The sequence below is a fragment of the Lepidochelys kempii genome, chromosome 2 (assembly GCF_965140285.1).
Source record: "Lepidochelys kempii isolate rLepKem1 chromosome 2, rLepKem1.hap1, whole genome shotgun sequence".
NCBI lineage: Eukaryota > Metazoa > Chordata > Testudines > Cheloniidae > Lepidochelys > Lepidochelys kempii.
Genome location: NC_136381.1, coordinates 59,397,714 through 59,415,901, shown reverse-complemented (window position 1 = coordinate 59,415,901; position 18,188 = coordinate 59,397,714). Strand labels below are relative to the sequence as shown.

General features: G+C 45.8%; 1 protein-coding gene across 1 annotated transcript; it reads right to left on the bottom strand.

Moving 5' to 3' along the window:
* Positions 1-6,822: 6,822 nt before the first annotated feature.
* On the bottom strand, positions 6,823-17,238 carry PRDM14 (PR/SET domain 14). Its single transcript, XM_073329610.2, has 7 exons — positions 16,659-17,238; positions 16,291-16,347; positions 16,039-16,196; positions 15,440-15,710; positions 13,122-13,324; positions 10,211-10,312; positions 6,823-7,050 (listed from the first exon to the last, which is right to left on the bottom strand). Exons 1-7 carry the CDS (start codon positions 17,236-17,238, stop codon positions 6,823-6,825), a joined length of 1,599 nt encoding a protein of 532 aa, XP_073185711.1.
* Positions 17,239-18,188: the final 950 nt, after the last annotated feature.

The following is an 18,188-nucleotide window of genomic DNA, read 5'->3' as shown; positions in this document are numbered from 1 at the left end:
GCTGTACAAACCTGTAGGCAGATACAGTCCCTGCCCCATGGCGCTCAGACCCTAGGCACTGGCAAGACCGAAGATTTTTTCATGTTTGTAGGGATGCTGTTTCGACCCCCACATTGTAGCTGGGTTAATCTGGTGCAAGATGGGGCTAGTACCTGTGTGATTTACTTGGGCAAATTACTGAGATAAACTGGAGTAAGTCTCAGGAATGCAAGCCTGTGTCCCACACAGCTACATTCGGGGTTCCCACCAGTGTGTCTAAATTGATGTAGCTACACTAGTGTAAAGAAACTTGGTATAAACAGGGGCTATGTATTATTGCTCCGTATTACTGAGGAACTGAAAAGTGAAAAGAATTCAAGCGATTCTGCATACCTCAAATTGAGGGTGCCCTACCTGACTCACCTCTAAGTGGCCTTTGTCAGAAAGTATTGGGCACCTACCCTTTGACGATCAGTCCCCTTTAAGATGTCTTCTTATGCTGGACACCCAACATCACTTTTTAAAACCTTGGCCTAAGTGGCTTACTCAAGGTGACACAACCCAGACAGTAACAGAGCCTACGTCTCCTGAGTTCCAGTCCTGGGTTTTCACCATTACACCAGGTGCTGCCTGGGGTTCCATAGTGCAATGTCTGGTACTGACTCTGCCAGGAGCAGGAAGGGGTTAGAGGATCAACATCTCTTTCTCCAATTCTGTGTTTTTAACACTGGGAGGGCGGGCAGAGGAGAAGCAGAGCAGGGAGGGAAGACTGAATGTATTTAATCTAATCCATATTTTCCATATTTAATCTAATCCAGTTTCCGTATTGCACTGATCACTGTGATCAGAATGCCATGGAATCCGGTGTAGAAGAAACACAGTGGGTACCTATTTGTTACTGTGGGAGTTGGTTGTTCTAAAAGCAACAATCAGGTTTTGAATCAGGCATCAGAATAACACTTGGGACATTTCCCACTGGATCTGTAGCCTGATTTCTCTTCCTTGTAGAAGGTTTCCACCTGAATATGTGCCAGTGATTTCATGCCTTACTTTTCCATGTATGCAGTGTAGTTGTAGCTGTGTTGGTCCCAGAATATTAGCAAGACAAGGTGGGTGAGCTAATCAAATAAAAGCTATCACCTCGCCCACCTTGTCTCTTTACTTTCCCATGGTCACTTATGAGAGCATTGGGGGAAAGATCTCCAAAGAAATTGTTTTGTTTTGGTACATGGATGACAGCTGAATGGAGGACTTAGATGGTTTGTTCAAGTCTCTATGGAAATGCAGATTTGGACTGTCAGCCCTGAGGCTGCTCTACCAGCAGAGCAATAGGAAACCAGTTGTATGTCTCCCACTGCCCCTGTATTTGCTGCTGGGCAGGGTGGGTGAAATTTTGTGTGTGTGTGTGTGATAGAGAGAGTTAGTTAGCAAGTTTGTAAGAGAGAAAGTTTCAAAGCGTTTGTAGGGCTAAACAGGAGATTGCAGAGAATCTTGTCAGGTGGCGAGAACACCCCACACTCGGGCCCCCTAGGTAAAATGATTTCCCTTGTTTAATGAACAGTTTGGCTTAATCAATATTTGTTTGCTGCATTATCTGTAATTCACTAAGCTGCTTTCCACGGTACTTAACTGCCTAGTCTTTCACTCATTCCCCCACTGAATACAACAGGATAGTGCTTTGAAGGAGAAAAAAAGCATTTGAACATTTGGTAGCATGCTGGACACAGCCAAAGGGCAGCAGATGTCACTGGAGTGGCTTTTGTTTTGTTGCACTTGTCAGGCAGAGCTTTAGGACCATCTTATTGTTGTAGTCTCTCTATTGTCATTCACAATGTGCCTTTTCAGAGGTTATACACACCCCTGCCCCTGAAACCCAAGGAAAGGGCTGAGATTGCCATCACCCTCTGGTTTCTATTTAGATCACCTCCTATTTAACATTTAAAATACCTTTACACAGATAAAGCAAAGCACTTAAATCAATTAGTTTCTCAAAGGTTAGATTTATCATGATGACTTGACTTACCCCTCCCCATTTTCAGGCACTTCTCTTCCCAGACATGGCAAAAAATGGCAGACCACCACAAGCTGTGTGTGATAAGGCAAGTCCCATGGTCACTTCGCCTGAGCTAAAAGGATGCTACAGTATTTGGCCCAAAACCTGGTCCCAGAGAACTCCCTGCAAACCTCCTCTAGGATCTGTAACATACAATTTTGTATGTTAACCAAAGATTCCTCCTAGTTTCTGTTAAGGCAGCTGGATAGAAGTGCTGTGTTTTATGTATTACCTCAGATATGGCTAGCAGGAGAATTTAATTATTTGGTGCAAAGGGATCTAACAGCTGGGCTAATCCCAGGAGAAAGGATCCTGAGACTTTACGATTAGCTTTGTCATGAATATTCTCCCTTAAATTGGACAAACAGCACAGCTGCTGTAATGGCGGTGCCTTGCTACATTTACAGGAAGCAATCCTTCAGAGAATATGCCAGATGAAAAAGTGCAGCGCACCCCTCCCTGAGCACAACCTCCCCACCCCCAATACGTGGACATGAAATCCAGTTCGCAGCTGAGCCGTCTGGGGCTATTCATTTGCCAGGCTCCTGGCAGCATTTTAACAGAAGTGGCAAACATTCTTCTACAATTTAAATCCTCTAGAAGGAAGCATTAGCACACTGGCCACAAACAGGACATCCATAGACTACAGAAGGTCAAAGGAGCATTCCTTAATATAAGCCTCATCTTTCTCCTGCTTTATGCTGCAGGAACCCCAAGGCACGTGCATATGCTTACTTTGACAATCGTTACATTTCCCCTGGCAGAGACTAAGAACTAACAGCACTGGCCCACCCTCAGACTCAGGGAGCAATTCAAGCTGCTTTCATGTTTGCTGTCTTCTGCAGAGTCACGCGGCTTTATTTCCTTTCTCCACTGTTGTGTAGTGTGCTGATCGGTTGCCACCCTCCATCCCAGAGACGGTCACATTTCAGGTGCTGTGTGATGGGAATTGCAGGTAGAATTGGGATTCTCCACACGTTTATATTTGGCATGGCAAAAGGCTTTTACTGGCATAAGCCAGGGATCATTGCATTATTCACAAGTGGGAGTGAGCTGGATCCATGATTCAGAGGCCAGAACTCATGCATATCCATTTAGGCCCATTCCTGGAAAGCACTGGGCAGCCTCACCTCCCACTGAAGTCAACTGCCATCAAGCCAGCCCTTAATTCCCAGCACAGAGACCAGTTGCTCCAGCTGTATTTAGGGGATGTGTGATTTACACTCAAGATGCATTTCGCTGAGTTTGCCAAGATGTCAATTGCTTCATTTTACATTTCTGTATCAGGATTTAAAATGTAAATACGTGTAGAACCAATCGACCAGAAAAACTCTCCAGCCCTCTCCTAAAAGCCAGAATTTATTAAATTCATAGCATTTATTTTGTTTGAGTGCCTTCTGCATTAATCTCACAGTAGCATTCTTAACAATTAACATAAACACGAAGATTTACAGGCTCAAAATGCAATATAACAAACAGGATACCTACAATCAGAAGCAAACGTGAAACCCCTCACACAGAGTTTCAAAACCACGGCTTGTGTTTTCGTACCAAGTGTAACTTTCTACCAGAGGCAAGTACATATAACTAAAGGACTACAAACAATGTGGCACCACAGTTCCATAAATAATCCTCACATATGTGCAATGAGGAGCGTTACCTATTTGGGAAACCATCTGTATGCATTTCACAGCACTTCTAGTTACTTCTTAGTAAGTCAGACACATTTGGTTCCTTGTTGAGGTAGCTGATGATTTCATAGAATCCTGAGTTAATTAAGGGCCTGAACCAACAAGGTCTTCACACACCAAACTCCCATTTTTCTGAATGGGAATTCTCTACAAGGGTGAAAATCACCTCTATGCAGAGGGCCAGCAAATGAAGTCCCATATAAGCCCCCTAACTATACTTCAGCATGACTTGAGTAATGTATGAGCTCCGTGCTGGCTGTCTGCATGGGAGGGAATTTCATCAGTTCAGCACTTAGAAATTCAGACTGTTAACATGTCCTTTCTATGCTATAAGACTCTTTGGTACCAAAATATGTGCAAAATATTCCAAAACAAACAAAACCTTCATCCACTTTCCCCTACACATATATACTTTATTGCCTATATTGCCTACATATTAACTAATGCTGAACCTAAATATTTCATTTACAATTAAATCATTTTATAAATATTCCTTGCAAGATTTTTATCCATGAAAACCCATGAGTGTGCAACAATAAATAGAAATATTAGTGCAAATCAGTATATACATATTATTTGGCTAGTGTAATGAAACATGCAAGCAACATTTTTCTAGCTCTGTGACATATTTAAAAGGACACTGTCAAGGTTTGTAGGCTCAAAATGTGATCCATCTTTCTCCATTATTTGTGTGTAAAGTCCATGTAAATCCTTACTGGGCTGGGAAGAGGTTTTTAAACAGATGTTTCAATTCTCTTTGTTTTTCTTTAAAAAGTAAAAGAAAGAATCACAGCTCCCCAGTCACAGGTAATCTCTGGGTGAAATTCATACTGGTGCAAAGGGCTACCCCAAGGCCGCTGCACCAATTAGGTGTCCCCACCCCAACTTCAAGCAGGACATACTTAGTGCATACGCCTTTTGCTGAGCCTCTACACCAGATTGGATTTCACCCTGTGTGTTTAAGAGAGAAAAAAAATTCTGTTAGGACTTTGGATTTCACTTTATGTGGCTGCATAATCTGGATTTTGGACTCTCCAAAGTTTGGAATCTAACTTTTTAATCAAGAGTGATTGGTTCAGTCTGCTATAAAACAGGCCATTGGTAAAACTCAAATCAGGATCCAGGGTCAGATTTGCAACACACCTAAGAAGTAGTAAGGGAAAAGATCTCGGGTTTTAGTTTGGGCCCTTCTTTAGTTTCAAGATGGATGAAAAGGAATAAAAGAAACACACACACACACACAAGGCCAAGATTTTCAAAAACAGGAGCCTGAAATAAATATCCTAAATCGATACTTAGCTGCTGAAATAAGTGGGCTTTTTAACAGCACCCAACAGCTCCCCTGGAGGTCATTTAGAGTTATAGAAACAAAGGCTTCAATTTTGCTTAAGAAAAATCAATGACGGATTGAAGAAACCTCAATAGGAAATGGAGGATCAGGTCTTCACTCAGGATGTGGAACTCCCATTTACTCCAGTGTGAATCCTGCAAGCAGAGAGTTTGTGGGATTTGACCCTCAGTGCATATATCTCAAAACTAACATCATCAAGAATTCCTAGGCCCATCATGTACTTCAGAGCTTATATTTAGACCAATATGCCCGTTGCCATAATGGAGATGGGGACTCTGCTAAAGTAGCAGAATTGGGTTTTTATAAACTCTGTTTTACCTGAATTACACTAAAAAAACAAAACCAAGCACCCAATAGCAGCACCATAATAATAATGCAGTAAGCATTATGAGAAAGTATAAAAGGATACAGATTTCAGTGTCAGGATCCAAGTGATCCCTATACAGAACAGCACGAGAGGTAAAGACTTTCACAGATGCTACCTGCCTTGACATGGTCTGATGCACTAGAATATTTCTATGCCATACAGACAAGGGAAAAGTACTCCCATAAAAGAATTGCAGCCAGACTGTGCCTGGCCCTTCTGGGTATATCTACACCGCAAAGAAAAAGTCGCAGCTGGCCTGTGCCGGATGACTCGAGCTTGCAGGGGTCGGGCTGCAGGCCTGTTCCATTGCTGGTTAGACTTCAAGGCTCTGCAAGATGAGAGGTTCCCAGAGCTCGGGCTCCAACCCAAGACCAAAACTCTACACAGCAATGAAACAGCCCCCCAGGAGTCGGCCTGTGGGTGTCTAGTTGCTGTGTAGACATGCCCTACCTGTCTGCACAAAGCAGAGGCTGTATGCAGCCTTTTCCTAGTTATATGACTGACTCATAGAAGAGCCAACAGAATTGCAGCCCCCATAATCTGGGAAGCTAGGGGCCTGCTTCCACTCTACTCCCCTAATGAGATGGAAAGGAGGCAGAACCATAGCTCCATCCCCAGCCTGCAGGGTTGGGTGGCCACAGAGCTGGGTGGCCAGCAGAGCTGGGTGGCCACAGTGCTCTAACCCACAACTATTTCGTACCAAGCACACACCCTTTACATGTTTGGGCTCTACCTTCCTGAAGCAGATTGCATCCTACTGCTCCCACTGGGGTATGTGGGCTCCACTCTGCCCCTACATGGAATGGTCTAGCCCCAATAGGATGTCCCCAGTGTTTTTCTCAGCCAATATGCCACTGGATATGGAACTAAATGGCCAGAAACACATGCCCTACTTGAACATGCAATACACATCACAGCCAGCTCACATTCATTCACAAAAATAGACTTGTGCCTTAAACGTGTATTAAAATGGCCGGAACTATACACTTCATAAAATAATAACCAACTAATAGGGGAAAATAAGCTTCAGCACTGGGGTGGAGCCCCAAAAGTAAACATGGACTACACTGTTTTACAAAATGCACCTCATAACAACACAGCCAAAGGAGTTTCTGCACATCATTCTGGACAGTCCATGGAGACATCACATTGGAAGCACAAAAACATTCATGGTGACACTCACATAAGAGACATTTATCTGAGGGGACATGCACCCCTGTGGGGGTCCCAGCACAAGGCCAAGGCACCACTCAAGCCATCCATGAGGGGATGTGAATGATGCCTAGGCCCAGGGCTCGTCTCCAGCACAAGGATGAATTTCATCTTCTGAAACATACACACCAAACACAGCTACGTGCAGCTCCAAACGCAGGACTGCTGGCTAAAGAGCAGCGTGGAACTTCATATGGAATCGGAATTCCTCCTGCTCCAGGAAGTTCTTGCCGCACACAGCACAAGTGCAGCCTTTGTCCTTGCTGTGTGTGCGCCGCACGTGGCTGTCGTGAGCCGCATGGGAGGCAAAGGCTTTGCCGCAGTGTCTACACTTGAAGGGCTTCTCTCCCGAGTGCTGGCGGATGTGAGTGCGCAGGATGCTGGAGGCTGTGAATGCCTGATGAGGAGGTCGGCATGGAGGGGGGGAGAAAAGAGTTTAAAAGCGGTTAGACAATTGTCTAGAAAACAATCTCCTAAAGGCTCCACCCCCGCCCAGCACTGAAGACATACATAGGAAGGTTAGCATTATACTGAAGCATCAGTCAATCTGTTCCCCATCAGAAGGGCAACAGAATCTCCTTTGCTGGAACAGCCCTTAGATTATTCTGCTCATTCAGAAATGAAGCCATAGAAGCAGGACTCTCAGGGGCTGATTCCCATGTCCCCTACCCCAGTGAGCATACGTCAGAGCTAATGCCACCAAAAGTCAGTGGACTCCTTACGCTTGTGTGGGAGGAAAATCCGGCTCACCAGTTACAATGAAAACATTTCTGACCGGAAGACACCAGCATGTATTTTCCATGTGTCAAAGGAGGCTGGGTCAGGTCAATAATGTCTTTAATTAGCTGTGTATTTATTAGACACTGGGGGTTTTTACCCCAGTTCTCTTGTTCCAGTATTTGTTTTCAAGAACGTAACCCACAGAAAAGAAATCTAGTTTGTATTTCTGTAAAGGGAATCATTTAAATTCATAAAAGGAAAGAAATGATTGTGTTACCACAACTAACGCTGCCTTTTTGGTACTCACATATCCAGGGTCGGAATTCAGCAGACTAGAACGAAGGGGGCTCATTTTTCTCTTTTTTTTCTTAGGCAAATTAATTTTGTTCCTTCTCCACCACCCAACATTCCTTACTCCTTTCCTTGAAGGAAACAGCTCCCAACCCTGCTCTCTCTCCGTACTCACGGAACATGCCTTCAGCATATTTACACATTGTCCCACCCAACCACTATTCTTCATGGAAGTTGGTGGGAAAAGGCAACATTGCTGTTTTCTGCTCGAATGAGATCTTAGTTGTCCTCCTTAACATACAGCAAATAGTGCCTCACGCATCCAAACAGGGCATGTGGACAAGCAACTGACAGCGGGGGAGCACTTCTAACAGACCAGCAGAATCAATTGAACATAACAAATAACTACCCTTTCACCCACCCACAAGAAAAATATTGGCTATCTCCTCAGGTGCTATAAATCGGTGTAGCTGCATTACCCACAAATCCCTTCTTCACCTAACCACCAACAGCCATTGCTTTCCAAGCAGAGCTGCACCTCTAGATCATTTGATTTGATACTCAGAGTGCAAAGGAACTTGGGGGTATATATCATAAAGAGAAAGGAGGAAGGGTCTTGTTGTAAAGGAACAGGACTGGGTGTCAGGTAACCTCAATTCTGCCTCAGTCTCTGCCATAGGCTTCAACTGTCACCTTGAGCAAGTTACTGAATTTCTCCATGCCTCACTTTCCTCGTCTGCAGCAGGGGAGGTCTAGGTTGGATATTAGGAAACACTATTTCACTAGGAGGGTGGTGAAGCACTGGAATGGGTTACCTAGGGAGGCTGTGGAATCTCCATCCCCTTAGTGGTTTTTAAGCCCCGGCTTGACAAAGCCCTAGCTGGGATGATTTAGTTGGTGTTGGTCCTGCTTTGAGCAGGGGGTTGGACTAGATGACCTCCTGAGGTCCCTTCCAACCCTGATATTCTATGATTCTATGAAGGCTGCAGCTGCACCGGCTGAGCCAGAAAAAGCAAGGTTACTTTGGAGCAGTAGTAGTAGGTTAGGGGAGGCAAGAGAAATTATGAGTGTTTAGGAGGAGCAACTAATGTTCTGGAATGGTAGAGAATTACAAAGAGAGACTTGCACCGCCTCAGAAATCTACCGGTAGCTCCATGGAAGAACTGCATCCTACAATATGAGAACTAGTGATCTGTGCAGAACTGGGTCTGCGTTGAAAGGTAGCTGTTACATGAACATTGCTAAGACTCAGGATGCGCGGGGACAGTCTGTCCTGTCAGTGGTTTACAGTCAATGCAGAAGTCTCAGCTGAAATGCTTGATATGCTTTTAATGAGAAGTTACTTTTGTATACAAATTGTTGCCAACAGGGGCAGAGGTCTGACTGTCTCCTGCTGCAGCTACAAAACTCCTTTTGTCTGTGTTTTGCTCTCCCAGACATTGGCACCCCAACCTCTTGAGTGAAGTGAAATTTCATCCTCAGTTTGCTGGTCATGAGTATAGGTGGCAGGGCTTCTACCAGAGTGAGAGAATAGATCCTTCTGTGTAGCGTTGGACTTCTTTCAGCACTGAGCTCTGGCAGTCCCAAAAGGAGTCCCAGGGAGTCTCTTGTTGGCAGATCAGACTAGGGCTATGTCTACACTACCACTTTTGTCGGTGTAACTTATATTGCTCAGGGGTGAGAAAAAAACACACCACGAGTGACGTAAGTTACACTGACAGAAGCACTGGTGTGGACAGCACTGTATTGGTGGGAGATGCCATGGAAGGCATGGAAGGAAGTGGTTAGATTATTAGCGGGAGCAGTATTAGAAGCTGAGGTTTTTAAACAAAGCTATGCATCATATGTTTTCTAACTGGCTCTTTCAAAGAACTGCCTGTGTACAGATGCCTCATACAAAACTTAAATCATGTGAGTAATTGTTACTCACATATAGCCCTACTGACTTCAATGTAGGTATTATTCATATGAATTGGAGTTGCAGGATCAGGCCCATGAAGCAGACCAAGAGCATCTTACTCATCAAGTTGTGCTAATAAGCTCAAGGACTACTTGATGCTGAAGGGGAGCCAATAAGGACCCATGAAGTGGTTCAAACCATATGTTTCTATCTAGATATCCACCATAGTATCTCAGCCCCTCGCAAGCATTGATAGATTTCATCCTCATACCTCCCCCTGTGAGGTAAGATCTATTACTAACTCCATTTTGCAGATGGAGAACTGAGGCACAAGGTAGATGAAGTGGGAACTGAACCCATTCTCAAGAGGCCCGAGCCAGAGGACCATCCTTCCCACACCATTCCACTTTCTTTTTTAAATGCAGTTCTCATTAAGTAAACAAAGTCATAATTTTAGCCAATTTGTGGATTCATTTCTTTGGGTAGTTTGAAAAACCTATAAAAAGAGGCTCATAGTACCTGACATAGAAAACATAATTAAAAAGAACTACAAAGAAAAGCACCCGGTCACACTGTGGAGTATTGAAAATCTACAGGTAAGCTATGGGAGAAAGCAAGCTCTTAAGAGGATTTGATTTTCCTTTACCTTGTTACAGTACACACATTTGTAGGGCCGCTCTCCGGAGTGCACCCTCATGTGTTTGTTCAGGCTGGAGGACTGAGAAAAACTCTTCCCACATACTGAGCACTAGAGGGAAAACAAAGTTAACACAGACACACAAGAGCTAAGAATTTCCTGTCAGAGTACAAGCCAATAACTGGTGAAAATGATAGAGAGGTGTGTGTGTGTGTATATACACACACACACATATACACACACACACACTTATAAATCTAACAAATATAATCAATTTAACTCATAAGTGGCAAAACGTTTTAATGTATATTTATTAGAGCTGGTCAAAAACAAATGTAAAAGCATGGGCAATTTCCAAGTTGTTTCCACTTTGTGGGGTTAAAAATTGACCCATTTTACATTTTTCCAAAAATGGTCAATTTTTTTAAAATTAAATTTTAATCAAAAATATTATAGACATTTCTTGTTTGCCAAAACCTGTGTTTTTGGTAAGTGAACATTTTTCTGCCACCATTTCAATAATGGTAATGGGGTAATAAATATTATCATTAAAGGAAACCACAACGAAATAAAAAATATATTTTTAATTTTTCATTTTTGAAAAAACACTATTTTTATATTTTAAAAAAAGTGTTCATAAATTTCATTATATTATCCAAGGCTCAATCCTAAGAGCATTCAGTCTTCAGAATTCCCACCCACATAGGTAAACTGAAAGATCACTGCCTTCCTTTTAACAAAATAAGTAATAATCTGAATAATGTGGGGCATCTTCTGTAGCTGCCCGTGTTCAAAGCTTATTGAAATGTACTGAAAAACTGGCATGGACTTCAACATGAATTGTAATTTTCAGTTATGATTTGCCTGAGTGAAATTCTCATCCATAATATTAAATAAACTCAGCCAGGACTGGTGATGACCAGAGTAATTTTTAAAAATAAATTAGAAATTTTAAACCATATATGGTCTCATTTTGCATTAAAAACATTCTCTGACTTAACTGAATGTAAAGTCTATGCACAATGGATTTTTCCTTCTGCTGATTTTGGCTTGCAATATTTTTCTTCTTATGCAATTCACATTAAATGTCTAAACAGAAAGAAAGACATTTCTGTTTAGACATTTTATGTGAATTGCATACAAAAGAAAGAAAGAAAGAAAGAAAGAAAGAAAGAAAGAAAGAAAGAAAGAAAGAAAGAAAGAAAGAAAGAAAGAAAGAAAACCGTATGACACAACATTCCAAAACTCTTATTTAATAAACTCACATTTTAATCTAAATCTCTTATCCCTATTTCTAAATCAGTGTGATACTATTACTGTTATTACATTGAAATATTGTTGATCTAGCTAGAACAAACTTCACTGGAAGTTCACTTTATTTCAGGAGGAACTATAAAATAGTCAGGATGATGTTTCAGCTCATATGAAAGTGAGATGTTGAAATATTACACATCATTCTGTTGTGTCACATCAAAATTCGGAAGGTTATCCTGACCGAGCAGTTATGAAAATTCCTTGTTTTTACATTGCCAATGCATCTGAGAGAAGCCTATGGCTACAGAAGGGTATTTGGTGGAGACTAGCCAAATATCACAACACAGATTTGCTCCCATAACAGAATATTCTAGATATTTAGATTTAAACCGTTGCCACCTTCCTGTTTCAAGTATCTAGCTAAAATGAGGAGAAAGCAGAGTCCCAAAGCTCCAGCTAGAGTCTCATGGGATACAAACACGTAGCAATCGTGGGAAGTCAGGAAGTGTAATTGTCTGAGTTGATACAGATAGGTGCTATCGTTCTCCTAAAGGAGGATGGACCGTTTCCTGATAGGATCATCTCTGCAATCCTCCATGCTGCTTGCTCGCAGCCTCCAAACAGACAAATAATTAACCTTATGATATATCCCATGACAACAGTTCAGACAACCACTACACCATGACGGTTTAGGATAATGTAGGAATGAAAGTGAACTGCCGGACACTCTCGCTAACCTGAGCCCTCAGACTTTGCTAACTGGGACAAATATAATCAGCAAGGGAAAAACTCTCAGCCTCATAGAGAAAGAAACCCCTGAACTCCTGTTAACATTGTCCTGTGGCTTTCGGAGCTGCAGGAGTTCTCGCTGTGGCTGCAGCCTCCTCCCTCCCGGGCTAGCCAGCGGCACCGGCCTTGCTAGATTGTTTTGATTCAGAGCTGCCCGTGCCAGATCAAACTTTTAACTCCCTTCTGCTCAAGAGGGGCGGTTTTAGAGGAATAGAGCTGGGAATTCAGAGAGAAATGCAGCAAAACAGCTTACAACCTGGTAACCCTTAAAGGGATACGTGGTTATAAATTAAATACAACGAAACCTCCCTCCCCCCCCCAGTCTTCCCATAACAGGATGGATGCTATTCAAAGCCAGCCTTGTCCTACCTTTTCTCAGACTCTGACCGTCATGGGCTCTATATGTTAACAGTGTGAAATGTTTTATACTCATCAATAAATCTCCATGCCATGGTACCTAAAATCACCGTTCAGAATTTTCCTTGTCTCGTCCTCTCCAAATGCACCTCCCGCTTGTCTTACTGGGAAGACATTGACTTCGCTTTCAGATCGTGTCCATTTCAAACCATTTCAAACCGGGCATTGGGTGAGTTCACATTGTAATGGGAGCCCCGTGGAAAGCTGCAGGTACTTTCATGGTGTGGTATGAATTGTACCAGCAGGTGATATGCTTTCAAGGTGTACATGTTCTTTAAATGTCAGCATTTAAGCATCCCAGAGGGATTGTAATTTACAACTGTCATTTGGGATGGAGAAGTTTACGACAATTCCTTGGTTTTGCTCCTAGATTTCATACAGGAACCATCACTCAGAGTATGAGATGAAAACTTGGAGGGGGGAACAAAACACAACAAAACAAAACAGATGCAATCCTTACCTTGTGAGGTCTGTGTTTCTCATGGACATGAAGAATATGGATCCTCAGTCTGTCTCTCTTTTCAAACGATCGGTTGCAAAGATGGCAAGGATATTTTCTGTCTCCTTGATCTACGCAGCGAGTGTATTTCAAATGTTTGTCTCTGTAGTATTTGTAGGCAAATACCTTTCCACATCTCTCGCATTTGTAACTCTCGCCAGATTCTGTGCAACACAAGGTTAAGTGCCCTCACTTAAACACTTCGAGGTAAATAGCTGTCAGTTTCAAATGTCATTGTCTTTCAGAGCTGGAACCCAATTGTAGCTTTTTAGAATTACAATAATTTTAAACAAGAATTACAACATAATTAGAAAAATACAATGGAGTTTACAAACTAGATTGAAGTCTGCTAAGCACCTTCGTGAATTTCCTTTTTGTGGTCTTACATTTTACCATATTTACAAGAGTGTGGCGCAGACAAATATGTCTTGAGTGAAATCCTGGCCCCACTGAAACCACTGGGCGTTTGCCATTGACTCCAATGGGGTCAGGCTTTCACCCCTAAACGGAGATCTCCATTCCTTGTCCGAATGCACACCCCAAGTAAAACAACTACTGCACATTAATATCTGACCAAGCAAACTTGAACTCTTGCAACATAAAGTAGCCCCCCACCCATGATAAATCGGTTTGGTTATATACTTACTAATATTGATATTGGCAATGTGTGTTTCATTTGCCACTTAAAAATCACTTTGCATATGTTGCTTAAAGTTTTAAAAGTAATGTAAATTATGTACTACACAAGTGTGTGGTTTTGTTTTCAGACTCAAAGTTTCAACTGTCTTTTAAACAGATCTTAACAATTTCCTTGGTTTCCTCCCTATGACAAAAGTACTTCAGTATCAATTCCTCCCCTGGTTACAAATCCAAAATAGTATTCTTGAGTCAAGCCTTAAAATGGAATCCTCTGTCAGGGTTAAACAACCTTAACTAGATACTCAGAGGTCCACAGAATCACTTCCTTTTGTTCTTGCTGCGGTCAGTTGGACCATTCTTCAGTGATTCTGTCTCCCTGATACATTCATACAGTATCATTCTGACATATGTATATATATGAATGCAACATTTTTTCTATAGAATACAGTGTTGCTACCTAAAACTGATCTCTTTTATTTATTCGCTTTGGAATCCTGTCTTCCCTACAAGACAGCTTCTTTTCTGACACCACATCTTTCCCGGCACCATCTGATTACTGTGAAGGATTTGGGACTCCAAACTGTCTGCCCCCTTTAGGAAAAACGTGAATGTGAAAATTACAACTTAAGATCACAACGGTAATAACGTGTGGGGCCAAGCGAGCCAGAATGTTTAAAGCAGGCAAATATCGTCTGTATTTCTGGTTTCCTTTCTGACTCAGGCCGATTATAGCCAATGGGGGAATTTTGCCACTGATTTTAAGATTAAGAACGGGACCGTATTCCCCAACCACGAGTTACTTAGTTTCCAAGTTCTCTGCGGGCAGAAATCACCATTTGTAGAAATTTTATGTGCTAAATTACATCTTTTGTTCACAATACAAATTCCGAGAGCAAATTAAAACTAAGACTGCAACCCCGAAGTAAACGGCGTGAAGTCTGGGGAGCTGGCTGTTGGTTTTGTATCCCTGTTTTGCGATCTGAGTCGGTTGCAAACTTCACACAGAGCAGTTTTGCGCAGAGCCGGTAGCTACCCTGGTCATAAATATTCAGCCTTCTCAGCCCCTCCAGGGAATTTCTGTCTCGGGATTTTAAGATCTCAACAAATAAGTGAAGGAGTGGAAGGATGGATCCTTTTCCTTGACTTTTAATGGTCTTTAATCTAATGGGGCTATTTAAACTAAATCGTGTAGAAAGTTTCTGCCCTGTAGAGAATTGGACGCAGAACTTGTCACCCCCTGAAAAGGTTGGAAAGGGCTTAATTTATTTACCGGAGATTTCAGAGTAACAGCCGTGTTAGTCTGTATTCGCAAAAAGAAAAGGAGGACTTGTGGCACCCTAGAGACTAACCAATTTATCTCTAAGGTGCCACAAGTCCTCCTTTTCTTTTTACCGGAGATTGAAATGCATGTAAAATAACTGGAAATAGGCATAGAGATTCTTACACAAATGGAATCTGCAATGGTTTGCAACTCACTTTAAATGGTTTTGTTCTAAGCAAAAGCGAAATGAAACATTCAGAACACAATCAGCTGTGTGATTATAATCACAACGAAATAATCACTGACTTTGACAAAGAATGTACAGGTCCACAGGCCGATGATAACAACCCTTTCCACAGGGCTCTGTGCAGGCACTGACCTTCGGGTTGTTGCTGGGGTCCCTTTCCTTCTGCCGCCCCTTTCAAACTGATGGGGATGCCCAGGAACTGCAGATAACAGTCTCCATACCACACCAGCAGCTCCTGGTTGGGTAAGATTTCTTTGCAGCTTTCATAAAATATGTGGCCTTGGCACTGAATAGCTGTCAAATTCTGCTCCTCTGGGAACCTGGCACAGTTTACTAAGGACATCCAGTTTCCGGAGGCTCCTTTCCCATCTATAAAATGGCTCAAGCGACCATCTTCGAAAATCTGGATAAGACATGGGGAAAGAAACCAGTCAGGTTTCCTAGCACTTCGGGTGTTAGAAACCTTCCCCCGTGTAACCCGTTTGTACACAATTGACACCGATCCCTGCACGTATAAAGCCTATATGTGGGCCATGAAACATGTCGTTGCTCTTTGGGAGGCCTCATTCAAGTCAGTGGAAAGGTTATAGCGGGGCTTTGATTATTTTCTTCCCATATGTTTCTGCACGTGCTGAGGACCAAACCACCACCCCGTGTAGCAAGGAGACAAAGAGCCTTCTTTCGACGCAACGACCGAGCCAGTGTGATGTCCCAGGGGCGAGCCCATCTACCTCCCACATCAAGGAATTGTCATCGTAAATCTTGATCTCGCTGGTGTTGACCACTTTGCCCTGGAAAGGGCCGAAGCGGACGCCCCTGGGGATGAGGTGGTTGCAGAACACCCCCAGCTGCAGAAGTTCCCCGTGCAGCGTCTGCAACACGGACAAACCTGGAGGGCGAGAGGAAACCAGAAATACAGACCATCTAATCAGGGGATCGGCCGAGCGCGTCCCAATGCACCTGAGCCCTGGGGTCTCACCTACCTTCGGGTAACTGGAGGGACTCTCTGTCCAGCAGCGGAGCGTGAGACTCGGCATCTCCTGCGAACAGAACAGGAACCCCGCTGGTTAGCCCAGGCGAGCCCTTTGTACACCCACTGCACGGGGCAGCAGCGATGGGGAGCCCGGCCCGGCTGAGCGCTGAGATGCGGCGTTTGCAGCGCCGGGCACCACCCGGGGAGCGGTGACCCCGCCGGCCGGGCCGGGCTCCCAAGAGGCGTTCACCTTCCTTGGGCTGGGGTCCACGCAAAGCGCCGAGCAGCCTGCGGGGGCTGGACTCGGCAAACCGAGGCAGGGGCCAATGGGATGCGCTCCCCCGGGGTACCCGACACCGCGCCGGGCGGCTGCCTTACCCGGGCTGGCAGCGGGGACCCGCAGCCCCGAGGCGGCGTGCGGAGCGCCCCGCACAGCCCCGTACAGCACGGCGCGCAGATCCTCCTGGCTGAAGCCGTAGGGGCGGCATGGCTCCGCCTGGGCGCTGGGCCGGCTCGCGGCCGCCGCTCGGCCCTTCCTGGCGGGGCCGGGGAAGAGCTCGCCCGGCTGGCTGGGCAGTTCCGGGGGGCCCGCTGGCGGGGCCCGGCTGCTGCGGGGCGATGCCTGCCCGGAGGAGGGCCAGGGGGCCGGGGCCGGCCGCTTGCTGCCGAGGGGCGGGGTGCTGTAGAGCGGCTCGCCCTGCAGGGCCGAGGGCCGGGTCAGGAAGGCCGGGATCGTGGCGAAGCCGAAGGGGGCCAGAGGCGGGGAGGTGGCCAGCAGCCTTCCCAGGGACTTGAGCGGGTGGAAGAGGTCGGGAGGGCGCCCCAGGGCCTCCAGGTACTGGGCGGGGGGCGGCAGAGGCGGGTAATAGGCGGCGATGTCCCCCGGGCTGGTCCTGAGGGTCTCTCCTGCGTAAGCCTGGTCTTTGGAGGCAGGATCCCCGGCTAGTAGCAGGGCCATGGCTGGGCCCGCGGAGCCGCCGGCGAGAGGAGGGCACCTGGGGGGAAGGGGAGACACCTCGTTACAAGGAGCGGCCCGGCCTAGGGGGAAAGAAGAGGCCACTTCATAACTGGGGCCTCCGGCTCCTTCCTCTACGGGGGTTTGGGGGGCACGTGGCTGCTGCTCCGGCGCCCCGTCTGCGGAGCAAGGGAAATACCCAGCGCCCGCAGCCCGGTCCGGCGCGCACCAGGACCCGCACAGCAGGGGAGCCAGCTGATCTAGGTGCTTCTCTGCCCCTGCCTGGGCGCCGCTCCCCGCAGGCCCTAGGCCGGCCAGCCAGCCGGGAAACTACCCCATGGGGCGCCCTGGCTGGCGCTGGGGAGGGGCTTCTGTTAAATCTACCTGTCCAACAGCCCGCAGTGAGCCAGGTGGGGCAGAGGAGACGGGACAGGAGAGAGGAAAGGGGGTGGGGAGAGGAGAGAAGGCGGGGTCCTGTTCAGGGTGGCCCCGGTCTCCCGGAGCCTGATCTCTGCACTGGGGGTGACCCCGGAGTGACACCGCCCACGGCACTGAACAGTCGCTAGTCAAAGGCGACCAGCCCCATTTCCTCGCGGTTCCAGCCCAGCCGGCTCTGCAGCACCGAGAGCAACCTGCCCTGGCCGCCGCGTACCCCCTGCGGCTCTTCAGCCAGATCAAGATCAGGAAACGGGGGAGGGAGTGTCTGGGGGGCTGGGAAAGGGAAATCTGTGGGGAAGAGCGGCCCGACTGGCAGGTGAATCTGCGCTCAGGTCGCCAACGCCACCAGGAGCCGTGCCAGGCTGGGGCTCCTCCATACACAACCTGCCAGCCCTCAGGGAAGGGGATCGTGCTTCTCACCCTGATTGGGAAGCGCTGCAGGATCCAGAGCAGCCCCGGCGGGGCTAGAGACCTGCTCCAACGAGAGCTGGCAGGGATCTGGGCGCTGCATTGGG

Coding starts and splice junctions, on each gene's coding strand:
- PRDM14 (XM_073329610.2), bottom strand. CDS start 17,238: ATGGCCCTGCTACTAGCCGGGGATCCTGCCTCCAAAGACCAGGCTTAC. Junction 13,325..15,439: donor ACCCCAGCAACAACCCGAAG/GTCAGTGCCTGC, acceptor TGTGTTGCACAG/AATCTGGCGAGAGTTACAAA. Junction 10,313..13,121: donor AGAAACACAGACCTCACAAG/GTAAGGATTGCA, acceptor TTTTCCCTCTAG/TGCTCAGTATGTGGGAAGAG.